The sequence below is a fragment of the Felis catus genome, chromosome A1 (assembly GCF_018350175.1).
Source record: "Felis catus isolate Fca126 chromosome A1, F.catus_Fca126_mat1.0, whole genome shotgun sequence".
NCBI classification, from domain to species: domain Eukaryota; kingdom Metazoa; phylum Chordata; class Mammalia; order Carnivora; family Felidae; genus Felis; species Felis catus.
In genome coordinates, this window is record NC_058368.1 from 470,181 (window position 1) to 484,184 (window position 14,004).

General features: G+C 36.7%; 1 protein-coding gene across 1 annotated transcript in view; it reads left to right on the forward strand.

Moving 5' to 3' along the window:
- Positions 1–14,004, forward strand: part of RNF17 (ring finger protein 17) — a 115,457-nt gene that overhangs the window by 8,033 nt on the left and 93,420 nt on the right. The window contains exons 3-5 of the mRNA XM_045037204.1: positions 2,909–3,000; positions 12,836–12,947; positions 13,859–13,942. Of these exons, the coding sequence (XP_044893139.1) occupies positions 2,909–3,000; positions 12,836–12,947; positions 13,859–13,942 (288 nt within the window). The remainder of the gene's footprint in view (positions 1–2,908; positions 3,001–12,835; positions 12,948–13,858; positions 13,943–14,004) is intronic.

Genomic DNA, 14,004 nt, shown 5'->3' on the forward strand with positions numbered 1-14,004 from the left:
TCTCTCTCTTTCTCTTTCTCTCCCCCTCTCTCCCTCTCCCTCCCTCCCCTCCCGCCCTGCCCCCTGCACATGAATGTGCTCTCTTACTCTCTCAAAAAGCATTAAAAAAAGTAACATTTGCCTCCTAATTATCTTACAATACAAGACTATCTTTTGTCTGTTATACTTAAAACCCTAGGGGCACCTGGGTGGCTCAGTCGGTTAAGTGTGAGACTTTGGCTCAGGTCATGATCTCACAGTTCATGAGTTCAAGCCCTGTGTTGGGCTCTGTGCTGACAGCTCAGAGCCTGGAACCTGCTTCAGATTCTGTGTCTCAAAAATAAATAAACATCAAACAAACAAACAAAAAAACCTTGACAGACATCCTCTCCCCCACCAAAAAAGTATATTTAAATGGGTGACTATAACGTGTAGTAATCAGCTTTATTTCTCGTAGCAACATTAACTTTCATTAGAGTCTCCTACAATTACTTTTTTTAAAAAGTGCATGTGTGCAAATTTAAGTTAAATCAGTCGGTAGTACTATGTAGAAGGAAAGATGAATTTTTAACTCAAAATTGACTTCCCTTTTGGGCGTGCCTGGGTGGCTCAGTCAGTTGAGCATCCGGCTTTGGCTCAGGTCATGATCTCATGGTTTGTGAGTTCGAGCCCCGCGTCAGGTTTTGTGCTGACACCTGAGAGCCTGGAATTGCTTCAGATTCTGTGTCTCCCTCTCTCTCTGCCCCTCCCCTGCTCATGCTCTGTCTCTCTCTGTCTCAAAAATAAACAAAACATTAAAAAAAAATTGAGTTCCCCTTTAATAGCAAACAGTTGGGGCCGCCTGGGTGGCTCAGTCGTTTTAAGTGTCTGACTTAGGCTGAGGTCTGATCTCACAGCTCCTGAGTTCAAGCCCTGTGTAGGGCTCTGTGCTGACAGCCCAGAGCCTGGAGCCTGCTTAGGATTCTGTGTCTCCCTCTCTCTCTGCCCCTCACTTGCTTGCTCAGTCACTCTTTCTCTCTCTCAAAAATAAATAAAACTTTAAAAAAAATTTTAATAGCAAGCAATGAGTATAGCTAATGTATAGACCTTAGCTGGCTTTTGAACATTGGCCAATATCCTGCAATTACTTTTAATGGGTATGTAACAAACCATTGTACATAAGTTCCGTAATTATTTACTGATACCTTTATTATAAACATTTAAGTGGTTTTGAAAAATTTTCACTATACCTTTAAAATTTTTTTAATATTTGTTTTTGAGAGAGAGAGACAGAGTGTGAGCAGGGGGAGGGGGCAGAGAGAGAGACAGAGAGAGAATCTGAAGCAGGCTTGAACCCATGAACTGCGAGATGATGACCTGAGATGAGGTCAGATGCTTAACCAACTGAGTCACCCAGGCACCCCAGTTTTTCACTATATCTGTATATAATTCTTCAAAACCACCCCTCCCCAAAAAATTCTGAGCCAGTTCTGTTAATTTCTAACTCCAAAACAAATTAATGTTTGAATTTGTCATATTTACTTTAATGTTTGGCATTTTGATGGGCGAAAAGTAGTTATTTTCTTACTTTAAACTTTAATTCCCTGACTACTAGTGAAATAGAGCACCCTCATATGTTGACTTCAAGCTTCCCTTTTGGGAGAATCTTTAATAGATCCTGAAATATACTTTGGATATTTCCCTTTTGAATTGTTTTTTTTCCCTAACTTGTAAGAAGAGTTCATGTGATAGGGATATTAATATCTTATTCTGTATATCTTAACTATTTTCTACCAGTCTTTCACTTTTTATTACATTTAGCCTTTCAGAAATGTTTCTTTTACTTGTTTTCCTCCTCTTTAATGGTTTCTGGGTTTTAATTAGACCTTTCCATTTCAGAGTTATATATGTATTTTTTATGCTCATTTCATTTTATGATACATATTTAAATATTTTATAATATGTGATGTTAGGTGGGTGTATAACATCATTCTTCAAAATGATTAGCTGACTTTCTCACACTACTTGTTGAATAATCCTTCCTCTTTTTATTTATTTTTTAGTTTTTAATGTTTATTTTTGAGACAGAGACAGAGCATGAATGGGGGAGGGTCAGAGAGAGGGAGACACAGAATCTGAAGCAAGCTCTAGGTTCCAAACTGTCAGCACAGAGCCTGATGTGGGCTTGAACTCACAGACTGAGATCATGACCTGAGCCGAAGTTGGATGCTCACCCGACTAAGCCACTCAGGCACCCCTCCTTCCTCTTTTTAATTAAAATGCCCCTTGTATTCTGTATTAAGTTTCCATATATATATGGATCTGTTTCAAGGCTCTATTCTACTCATTTATTGTGCCAGTACCTTAGCATTTTAATTACCTTAGCTTTATTATCTGGTGGGATAAATAAATCTCTACTGAATGATATGTTGAAATTTTTGTAATTCTCACATAATATATTTTCCATATGGACTGTAGAATTGTATTAATTTTATATTAGATGTATTTAAGGATATTAAATCTTTGTCTCCAGGAACTGGACATTATTCATTTATTCTGTTCTTGTTTTATGATCCCCAATAAATTCATTTTCTTTTCTTAGAACTTTTTTCTTACTAAATTTATTCTTAAATATAATTGTGGAGTTTGAACATAACTTGAGATGTCATTGTGAATATTTTAGAGTAGATTTTAAAAGTATCATTACAGCTATTTCCTTTAGAATTGTGGTAGAATTAAGCATTTTAATTAATGTTCTGTTTAATAGTTGCCAAAATTAGATTTCTTCAAATATTAAAATAGGGTAAAAGCATCATACATGAACAGTTTTTTCTTTGATTTAAAGAGAATCTTTAAGATTATCAACTTTATCTATGAATGGCACACTAGTTGTTTGAATTCCAGATAAACAGAATTTGTTGAATGACTTTGTTTTTATTCTTGTCCTAAGGTTGCTACAACTATAAATATGAGACAAGGATACTACCCAACAGATGGATGTATTAAAGAAGATTCTTTTATAGAAAAACTGAAGGCTAAAAAGTATGTTCTATGTGCACTTATTTTAGTATTTATATTTCATGTATTTCTGAAAGGATAATTTTAGCATCATTGGTAAAATGTCATTCTTACATCAGTGTTTCTACCCCATTGTTTATAGAGTGTTCTTTATCTGTTTTACATTTTTTTTGAGTATAGTTGACATACAATATTACATCATTTTCACAACAGTGATTCAACTTCTTTATATGTTATGCTATGCTCACCACAAGTGTAGCTACCATCTGTCAGCATACAGCACTATTACAGTATCATTGATTATATTCCCTGTGCTGTTCCTTTATTCCAGTGACTTACTCATTCCATAACTGGAAGGCGTATCTCCCATGTAGAGTGCTCTTTTATAATTTGTCTTAGCTGTTAATGGAATGGACAGACTCCTACAGAAGCAACATTAATTTGTCCTTATTTAAAGTGGCGGGGAAAAAGAATGCAAGATAAAGCTGAGAGTATCATTCTAGCAAAAGTTATTGTGGTACTGGCTGAGAGTAAGATGTGGTTAAATAACCTATTTCTGTATTGATTCTTAAGTATCACGAGTATGATACAGTGGAGGACTTTGGAAAGAGATGGTTTGAGAGGTGATTGATAAAATGAAAAGTGATAACTTGGAGATTCTTTTATTTTTCCTTTCTTCCATAAGACTGTGTGTGTGTGTGTGTGTGTGTGTGTGTGTGTGTGTGTGTCTGTGTGTCTGTGTGTTAGTAACGTAGAGATTTTTTTCTCAATTGGTAATGCAGAGATTTTTTAAAAACATATCCCACCCAGCTGGAAACCAGCACCTGAGTTATTTTTTATTGCACTTATTTATTTATATATGTCTTCTGTTAGTCTGTAAGCCCCTATAAGGGCATGGACCACATTTTATTGCCTTCTACATCCCTGGTGCCAAACACAGTAAACATGTAATAAATGTTGTGTTAGATGAAATACCGTGATATTTTGACACTTGCTAGATTTTTCCATGTTTCAGTCCTCTAAGTAAGTTTACTTTTATGGTTGACTCTGGAATGGATCAATGTGAAAAAATAATAAAGTTTTACTTTGCAACTTTATGAGAGTTAAAGAAACTTATTATTAATTCGCTGAGACCCTACTCAGATGGTAATTATATTTTTGTATAAGTTTAACTTTTTAAAGCATATTTAATGTGGTCATAAATTATGAGGGAAATAAGAGAAATACAGGAAACCCTTAAGGAATGATTTCATTTGAAACCTGTCTTTTTTTTATTGTCAAGTTAGCTAACATACGGTGTAGTCTTGGCTTCAGGAGTAGATTCTTGTGATTCATCACTTACACACAACACCCAGTGCTCATCCCAACAAGTGCCCTCCTTAATGCCCATCACCCATTTTTCCCACCCACCCAACCTGTGCCCCCATCAACCCTTAGTTCTCTGTATTTAACAGTCTCTTATGGTTTGTGTCCCTCCCTGCTTGTATCTTATTTTTCCTTCCCTTCCCCTATGGTCATCTGTTAAGTTTCTCAAATTCCACTTATGAATGAAAACATATGATATCCATCTTTCTATGACTGGTTTACTTCACTTAGCATAATACCCTCCAGTTCCATCCATGTAGTTGGAAATAGCAAAAATTCATCTCCGAATAGTACTCCATTGTGTATATATACCATATCTTCTTTATCCCTTCATCAGTTGATGGGCATTGGGCTCTTTCCTTAATTTGGTTATTGTTGATAGCGCTGCTATAAACACTGGGGTGCTTGTGCTGTTTTGAATCAGCACTCCTGTATCCTCTGGATAAATGCCTAGTGGTGCAATTTCTTCATCGTGGGGTAATTCTATTTTTTGTTTTTTGAGGAACCTCCACACTGTTTTCCAGTTTGCATTCCCACCAGCAGTGCAAGAGGGTTCCCCTTTCTCCACATCCTCACCAACATCTGTTGTTTCTGGAGTTGTTAATTTTAGCCACTCTGGCGTGAGGGGGTATTTAAATGTGGTTTTGATTTGTATTTCCCTGATGATGAGCAATGTTGAGCATCTTTTCATGTGTCTTTCTGCAATCTGGATGTCTTCTTCGGAAAAATGTCTATTCATGTCTTCTGCCCATTTCTTCACTGGATGGTGTTTCAGGTGTTGAGTTTGGTAAGTTCTTTATAGGTGTTTGATACTAATCCTGTATCTGATGTGTCATTTGCAGATATCTTCTCCCATTCCATGGGTTGTCTTTTAGTTTTGCTGATTTTTTCCTTTGCTGTGCAGAAGCTTTTTATCTTGATGAGGTCCCAATACTTCATTTTTGCTTTTGTTTCCCTTGTCTCCAGAGACATGTCAAGTAAGAAGTTGGTGTAGCCGAGGTCAAAGAGGTTGCTGCCTGTTTTCTCCTCTAGGATTTTGATGGTTTCCTGTCTCACATTTAGGTCTTTCATCCATTTTGAGTTTATTTTTGTGTATGGTGTAAGAAAGTAGTCTAGTTTCATTTTTCTGCATCTTACTGTCTAGTTCTCTCAGCACCATTTGTTAAAGAGACTGTCTTTTTTCCATTGGATATATTTTCCTGCTTTGTTGAAAATTAGTTGACCATATATTAGTGGGTCCATGTCTGGGTTCTATATTCTATTCCACTGGTCTATCTGTCTGTTTTTATGCCAATACCATATTTCCTTGATAATTACAGTTTGTAATACAGGCTAAAGCCTGGGATTGTGATGCCTCCAGCTTTGGTTTTCTGTTTCAATATTACTTTGGCTACTCGGGGTCCTTTGTGGTTCCATACAAATTTTAGGATTGTTTGTTCTAGCTCTGTGAAGAGTGCTAATGTTATTTTGATAGGGACTGCATTGAATATATAGATTGATTTGGATAGTATTGACATTTTAACAATATTTGTTCTTCCAATCCATTTACATGGAATGTTTTTCCATTTCTTTGTGTCTCCTTCATTTTCCTTCATAAGCTTTCTATAGTTTTCAGCATACATATCTTTTGCATCTTTGGTTAGGTTTATTCCTAGGTATTTTATGGTTCTTGGTGCAATTGTAAATGGAATCAATTCCTTGAAATCTCTTTCTATTGCTTCATTATTGGTGTATAGAAATGCAGTCAATTTCTGTATATTTTATATCCTGCAATTCTGCTGAATTCATGTATCAGTTCTGGCAATTTTGGGGTGGAATCTTTCGGGTTTTCCATGTAGAGTATCATGTCATCTGGAGAGAATGAAAGTGTGATTTCTTTGCCAGTTTTGGAGGCCTTTTATTTCTTTGGGTTGTCTGATTGCTGAGGCTAGGACTACCAACACCATGTTAAACAAACACTGATGCACGTGGACATCCCTGTCGTGATCCTGATCTCAGAGGAAAAGCTCTCAGTTTTTCCCCATTGAGGATGATATTAGCTGTGGGCCTTTCGTATATGGTTTTTATGACATTAAGGTATGTTCCTTCTATCCCTACTTTCTTGAGGGTTTTTATTAAGAAAGGGATGCTGTATTTTGTCAAATGCTTTTTCTGCATTTGTTGACAAGATCCTATGGTTCTTACCCTTTCTTCTATTAATGTGGTGTATCATGTTGATTGTTTTGCAAATATTGAACCAGCCCTGTAGCCCAGGAATGAATCCCACTTGATCATGGTGAATAATTCTTTTAATATATGGTTGAATTTGATTTGCTGGTATCTTGTTGAGAAATTTTGCATCCATCTTTATCAGGGATTTTAGACTATAATTCTCCTTTTTAGTGATGTCTTTATCTGGTTTGGGAATCAAGGTAATGCTGGCTTCATAGAATGAGTCTGGAAGCATTCCTTCTGTTTCTATTTTCGGAACAGCTTGAAAAGCATAGGTATTAACTCTTCTTTAATGCCTGGTAGAATTCCTCTGGGAAGCCATCTGGTCCTGGACTCTTATTTGTTGGGAGATTTTTGATAACCAGTTCAATTTCTCTGCTGGTTATGGGTCTGTTCAAATTTTTGTTTCTTCCCATTTGCATTTTGGTAATCTGTGAGTGTTTAGTAATTTTTCCATTTCTTCCAGTTTGTCTAGCTTGTTGGCATATAATTTTTCATAGTATTCTCTAAAATTCTTTGTATTTCTGTGGTATTGGGTGTGATCTCTCCTTTCATTTGTGATTTTATCTATTTGGATCCTCTCTATTTTCTTTTTGAGATGTCCAACTAGGGATTTATCAATTTTGTTTATTCTTTCAAAAAACCAGCTCTTAGATTCATTGATCTATTCTACTGTTTTCTTGGATTTTATGTTGTTTATTTCTGCTTCAATCTCTATTTCTCTTCTTCTGCTGTCTTTGAGCTTTCTTTGCTGCTGTCTTTCTAGTTCCTTTAGGTGTGAGGCTAGGTTGTGTATTTGGGACTTTTCTTGCCTCTTGAGATAGGCCTGGATTGCAATGTATTTTCCTCTTAGGACTGCCTTTGCTCCATCCCAAAGGGTTTGGACTGTCATGTTTTCATTTTCATTTGTTTCCATATATTTTTTTCATTTCTTCTTTAATTGGTTAACCCATTCATTCTTTAGTAGGGTGTTCTTTAACCTCCATGTATTTGGAAGCTTTCCAAATTTTTTCTTGCGGTTGATTTCAAGTTTTTTAGCATTTGTGATCTGAAAATATGCATGGTGTGATCTCAATCCTTTTATTGGTTGGGGGCTGTTTTGTGACCCAGTATATGATCTGTTTTAGGTAATGTTTCATGTACATTCAAGAAGAATGTGTATTCTGCTGCTTTTGGATGAAAGTTCTGAATACATCTGTTAAGTACATTTGGTCTAATGTGTCATTCAGAGCCTTACAATTTCCTTACTGATTTTCTGTCTGAATAATCTACCCATTGTTGTAAGTGTAGTATTGAAGTCCCCTACAATCACAGTATTACTATGTATACATTTATTTATGTTTGTGATTAATTGATATATATATTTGGATGCCTCCACGTTGGGGGCACAAGCATTTACATTTGTTAGCTTTTCTTGATAGACCCCTTAATTATGATGTAATGCCCTTCTTCATTTCTTGTTACAGTCTTTGTTTTAAAATCTAGTTTGTCTGATATAAATATGGCTACTTTGGCTTTCTTTTGCCATCCAGAGCATGATAGATGGTTCTCCATGCCCTCACTTTCAATCTGCAGGTGTCCTCAGGTCTAAAATGAGTCTCTTGTAGGCAGCATGTAGATGGATCTTCTTTTTTTCCTTTTTTTTTTTTAAATCCATTCTGATACCCTGTGTCTTTTGATTGAGGCATTTAGTCCATTTACATTCTGAGTTATTATTGAAAGATATGAACTTAGTGCCACTGTGTTATCCCTAGATTTCGTGCTTGTAGTGATGTCTCTGGTCCTTCATAGTCTTTGCTGCTTTCCACTCATATAGTCCCCCTTAGGATCTCCTGCAGGGCTGGTTTAACGGTCATGAACTCCTTCAGTTTTTGTTTGTCTGGGAAAGCCTTTATCTTTCCTTCTATTCTGAATGACAGGCTTGCTGGATAAAGGATTCTTGGCTGCATATTTTTCCTGTTCAGCACATTGAAAATTTCGTGCCACTCCCTTCTGGCCTGCCAAGGTTCAGTGGACAGGTCTGCTACTACCCTTATGTGTCTACCCTTGTAGGTTGAGGCCCATTTGTCCCTAGCTGCTTTCAGAATTCTCTCTTTACCTTTGTATTTTGCCAGTTTCACTATATGTCATGGTGTTGACCTGTTTTTGTTGATTTTGAAGGGAGTTCTTTGTGCTTCTTGGACTTGGATGTCTGCTTCCTTCCCCATATTAGGGAAGTTCTCAGCTATAATTTGTTCAAATAAATCATATGCCCCTTTCTCTCTCTAATCTTCTTCTGGAACTCCTATGATACAGGTATTTTGTTTCATTGAATCACTTAGGTCTCTAATTTTCCCTCATTGTCTAGTAATTTTCTTTCCCTCTTTTTTTGAGATTTATCATTTTACATAATTTCATCTATTTTGCCTACTCTCCCCTCTTCTTTTTCCATCTTCCCTGTCACTGCATCTATTTTATTTTGCATCTCATTTATAGCATTTCTTAATTCATCATGACTATTTCTTAGGTCTTTGATCTCTGCAGCAATAGATTCTCTGCTGTCTTCTATGCTTTTTTTTCAAGCCCAGCTATTAGTCTTATGACTGTTATTCTAAATTCCTGTTCATATATATTGTTTATATCTGTTTTGAGCAATTCTGGCTGTCATTTCTTCCTGGTATTTCTTTTGAGGAGAATTCTTCCATTTCATCATTTTGGCTAGGTTTGTGTCTTTTACATGTTTTAATAGCTTGTTATGTGTCCTGTAACTGTGAGACCTGCTATATTAAAAAGGGGTCAATCACTATCCAGGGCCTGGCTTTCAGGAGGTGTTTTTAGAGTGTGTTGGTGCACTCTGTTGTTGTGTATTTGGCTGCTCTACTCCACTGATCAGTCTTCTACAAAGCTCCTCCTTACTCGTCGTGGTGGATTGTTTAGACCTTCTGACAGGTGTGCTTTGATTTTTCGTTGAAGTAACCCTGAAAGAAAGGGAAGGGGACCTGATCCCATAGAAAGAGAAAAATGAAAGGGGAAAAAGAAAAAAAAGAAAAAAAAACAAGCAGAGAATCAGAGAAACTATAAGTCTTAATCCAGAGAAAGAGAAAGGAAAATAAAGAAGGAGATCTAGAAAAGGTGTAAAAAGAATAAAAATGCCTGATTACACAAAGAAACAAAGCAGAGAAAGAACAAGAAGAAAATTTATATATATATACATTAAGAATTGACCAAAAATCAAATCTGAAAGTTATGAACCTGATTCCAAAGGAAAAAAAAGAAGAGAATATAAAGAAAAAGAAGAGAGAAGAGAAGGAAAGGAAGAGAAGAGGGGAAAAAAAGAGCAACAGACTAACATACAAAATCACAGGACAGGGGCATCTGGGTGTCTCAGTCAGTTAAGCGTCCAACTTTGGCTCAGGTCATGATCTCATGGCTCCTGAGTTCGAGCCCTGCATCAGGCTCTGTGCTAACAGCTTGGAGCCTGGAGCCTGCTTCAGATTCTGTGTCTCCCTCTCTCTCTGCCCCTCTCCCACTCGTGCTCTGCCTCTCTCTCAAAAATAAACATTAAAAAATTAAAACTCAGGACATTTGTCTGTTGGTATCTGGGACCAGTGACTGTGCTGGTCTGGAGGAGAGGTCAGCTACCTGCTTTGGGTCAGTCTCGCTCCAGTAGATAAGCAGTTGCCAGGCACAGAGGGGTGGGGTTTAGTGTAAGCGGATCCTGCTCCATGGGGGCCACTGTCCTGTTCCCTGAAGCCCCACTGTGTTGATGATGGGGAGAAAAATGGTGACACCCCAGTCTCTCCTCCCCAGACCAGGAGTCTCAAACTATGCTGTTGAGGCAGCCCTTACAGGGTAGCATGGGCGGTGGGCTTGTCCTGCTCCACAGTTGTCCCACGCCTCCTAGGTGGTTAGCTTGGATTCAAAACCTGATGTCTTAAAGGATCCCACACCATGAAGACCCAGTTCTGGGGTAGCGCTGCTCTGCCCTGCCAATATGGCTAGCACCTGCAGGATCTTTTGTCCTTGGAGGGGCAATATACCCTCTTTCCACAGCACTCAAGGGAGGGGACTGTTCTCTCCCAATGCACCCCTGAGATTGCTACCAGGCCGGGGGACCAGCTTCTCTCCCCACTAGCACATGCACATGGTCTGGAGAGTCATACACTTTTGAAATCTCCATTCTTCAGCTCCTAAGGCTGTTTGCAGAGTAGAGACTGGTACTCTCCGTGTTTCTCATTCCCCAGTCCGTGGTCCGGAGAGGTTTTTTCTTGTCCTAACACAAAACCACAATCCATAGCTTCTCTTTCTCTCCCTTTCATCTCTGTACATAAAGGGATCCCTCCCCTCCATTGCCATGCTGTTTTATGTCCCCCAATTTGCATACACACACCTCTGTCCCACCAAACTATCTCCTTCCACCTGTGGAGATTTTTCTGTCATTCCCCAGATAGATTTCCTGTGTGTTCCAAGTGTTCTGACCTCAATACAGCTGTGTTTGAGGGAGGAGGGAAATCCTGGTCCCCCTACTTCTACACCATCTTAACTTCTTAAAACCTTTCCGTTTTGTTAATGGCACTGAGCATCTGTAAATCACTCTAGTTCCTCATATCCCATTCAGTTTGTCTCCTGTAAACCCTAACTTCCACAGTATCTTCCGTATTCATAATTTATCTTTCATTTCTACTTAGTCTTTTTTGACTACCTTCTTAGTACATCCATACTTTTCCCTGCTCCGTGCTTCTTCATTACCTATCTAAATAAAATCCAAAATTTTTTAGACTTAGCTTTCATAGTCTTTCACATGACTGCTGCAGCTTCTCTGTCTGGACTTAAACGGGTACTTCAACAGAAACCAAAAGAAGAGTTATCTCTGTAGGTAGTAAACCACTTAGCTAAAGTCTGGCAGCTGGGTATTGAGAGAACCAGTGGAACTCTGGCTTACTGAGTATCAACCCCTATATTTGTATTCCTCCAGGCATTTCCTCCAAATGCTCTGTGTGAAATGATTAGAATCAATCTTTAGGAATCTTTTTGGTTCCTCGTGACTCAATGGCCTCAACAAATTTGAGTCCCTGCAGAAGTCCAGGAGATGACTTACTAGGTGAGGTAGACAGAGTTTAAACAATGAGTGGTATGAATTGTGGCAGACAAAAGAAGGCCCCTCCAAAGGAGGTGGCCCATTTCTCAGCTCCAGTCAATTACTTCTGTGTGTTAAGACAAATCCAGTGTTGCCAAATCTTCCTTTTTATTCCCCCAAGAGAAGATAGACATCTAGACTTCTATGTGAAATTTTCTGACTTTTTAAAACTTATACAAGTTAAATATGATTATGTGTTTGTCTAGATATATATCGTATGTAGTATGGTTATAAAGTGAAATTTCACTTTCGGAAGTAGATGAATCCATTTTAAGTACCCAAATTTTTTCCAAATTACTGTTTTTTTTTTTAAATTCTCCATACCAAGTATACTTATGTTAGAACCTCCTATTCCCTAAATTCAGTAGATTGTGGTGTAAAATAATTGTTTATTTTTAAATAAACATCCCTTGATACATAATGTATTTCCTTCCTGATTTATCTTTAATATCTTGAAACAGGAATTGAAAAATGGACTTCTTGGGGCTAATGTATTCACATGTTTTCAAGAACATGAATACTCACTTTTCAAAGTAATTGAATGTTTAAAATTTGTCTATTTTTTCTGTAAAGGTAACATATTTAAACAACATAATTTCTTCCGTAAACTATCTTAGGCTTATGACTAAGTAAACACCTAAGAGTTTACTATATGTGAGCCAATATAGGGAGATACAAAAATAAAATAGGCAAAAAGTCTAGCATGTGTAGATAAGAAACTGAACTTTTTCTTTTCACATTAACTTACCTGGTAAATTCATTACCTTTTTGTAAATTATCCAGGCCTGTGAGTACATTCTATTAATAGCTGGCATTTGTATATAAGTAATTGAGCTTAAAGGCAGTTCAGTGGCTATCAACACCTCTACCAAAAAATAATCAGGTAAGGAGAGGTAACTAGGAGATGAAAGCACAATTTATACTGTAAGCTCTTATTTTTAGGGATTTGCTAAGAAGTTGAATTCTTGGTTAAAATTAAGTTTTATATGAAAGCCTGTTTAGCCATCGCTTCTCTCTTTGCTTATTATAAATGAGAACGAACAGTACATGTTAGTATTATGTAATACATCATATGAATTATTTTTGATGGACAGTAAAAATAAGAATAGAAGGTTAAAACTGTTATATTAATGTGGCATCTGAAATAATGTACTTGACATTTTTCAGGATAAGGAATTGTTCTCAGGACTTTAAAAAGACTACTGATCAGCTAACTATTGGTTTGGAACATTCAACATCCACACACAAGACTATTTTGAACTCCTCAACTGTAATGGCGGTATGAAAAAATGTTACTTATGAAGTAAGATGAAACCAAACATTTTTACTTTGTGTCTGGTAGCTTAATTATTGTCTCTTCTCAAGGTTCCTATAATTATAGATTTTTTGGAAGCATGAAGGTAAGTGGTAAACCTATACTCCTTACTTGAATCTCTTGTTTTATTATAATTATACTTGAACAATTCTTATTTCTTCCTAAGGCAGCCCATTCTCCTTTGACCAACTCTGTAGTGTTCTTGACATTTAACCATATGTAGGTTCCCTTTGAACCTAGTTATTGAATCCTATTACATGAAACTTGTATAAAGTACAGGTTTTAAATTCTAAAGGTGATTTTTCAAATCATTTTAATGGCAGCTAAAAGGCCTAACATTTGCTATGATGATGATGGTGATGTTATTGTTGGAAGATTGAATCTTACCTGTTACTGTAAAATAATGTATTGTTTTAGTTTAAGATTAGAAATAGAATAAATTCCAAAATACTATTATTAAAGAGAACTTTGGTGATCTGGGGAATGGAGAAAGCACTTAATTTTGCTATCTTTTACTTCAAGTTTAAATTTTAACATAGTCAAATTATACTCTTCTTTAAAAACTTAATTTTTACATGTGTGTGCATTTATTGCCATGATAATTTTTTCAAAATAGTTTTAAGTTGCAGAATATTCCATTTTTTTAAAAAAGGTCTCTAAAAAAATCTGGAATACCATAATCAAAACTCTAAAATGTTAATGGTTTTGAATTTCTGGGTAAGTAGGATTGAAAGTGTTGTTTTTATTATGTTCAGACTTCTATGGTGGTCTGTTGCTTTTGTAACCAAAATTGTAGCTTGATGTTTTTGCAACTAATACAGTGTATCTAAGCATCTATTTTTATATTTGTATGTGGTCCCCCTTCCCCTTCTTAGGAAAGTAAAACTGCAGAAGAAGAAATTGAGGAAGCGTTGAAGATAGCGGGCTATAATTTTGAACAATTAAGTGTTGCTGTAAAAGTAAGCATTTTGAATGACTAAAGCCTATTGTGAATTAAGGCATGTTCTTTAAATGTGTTCAT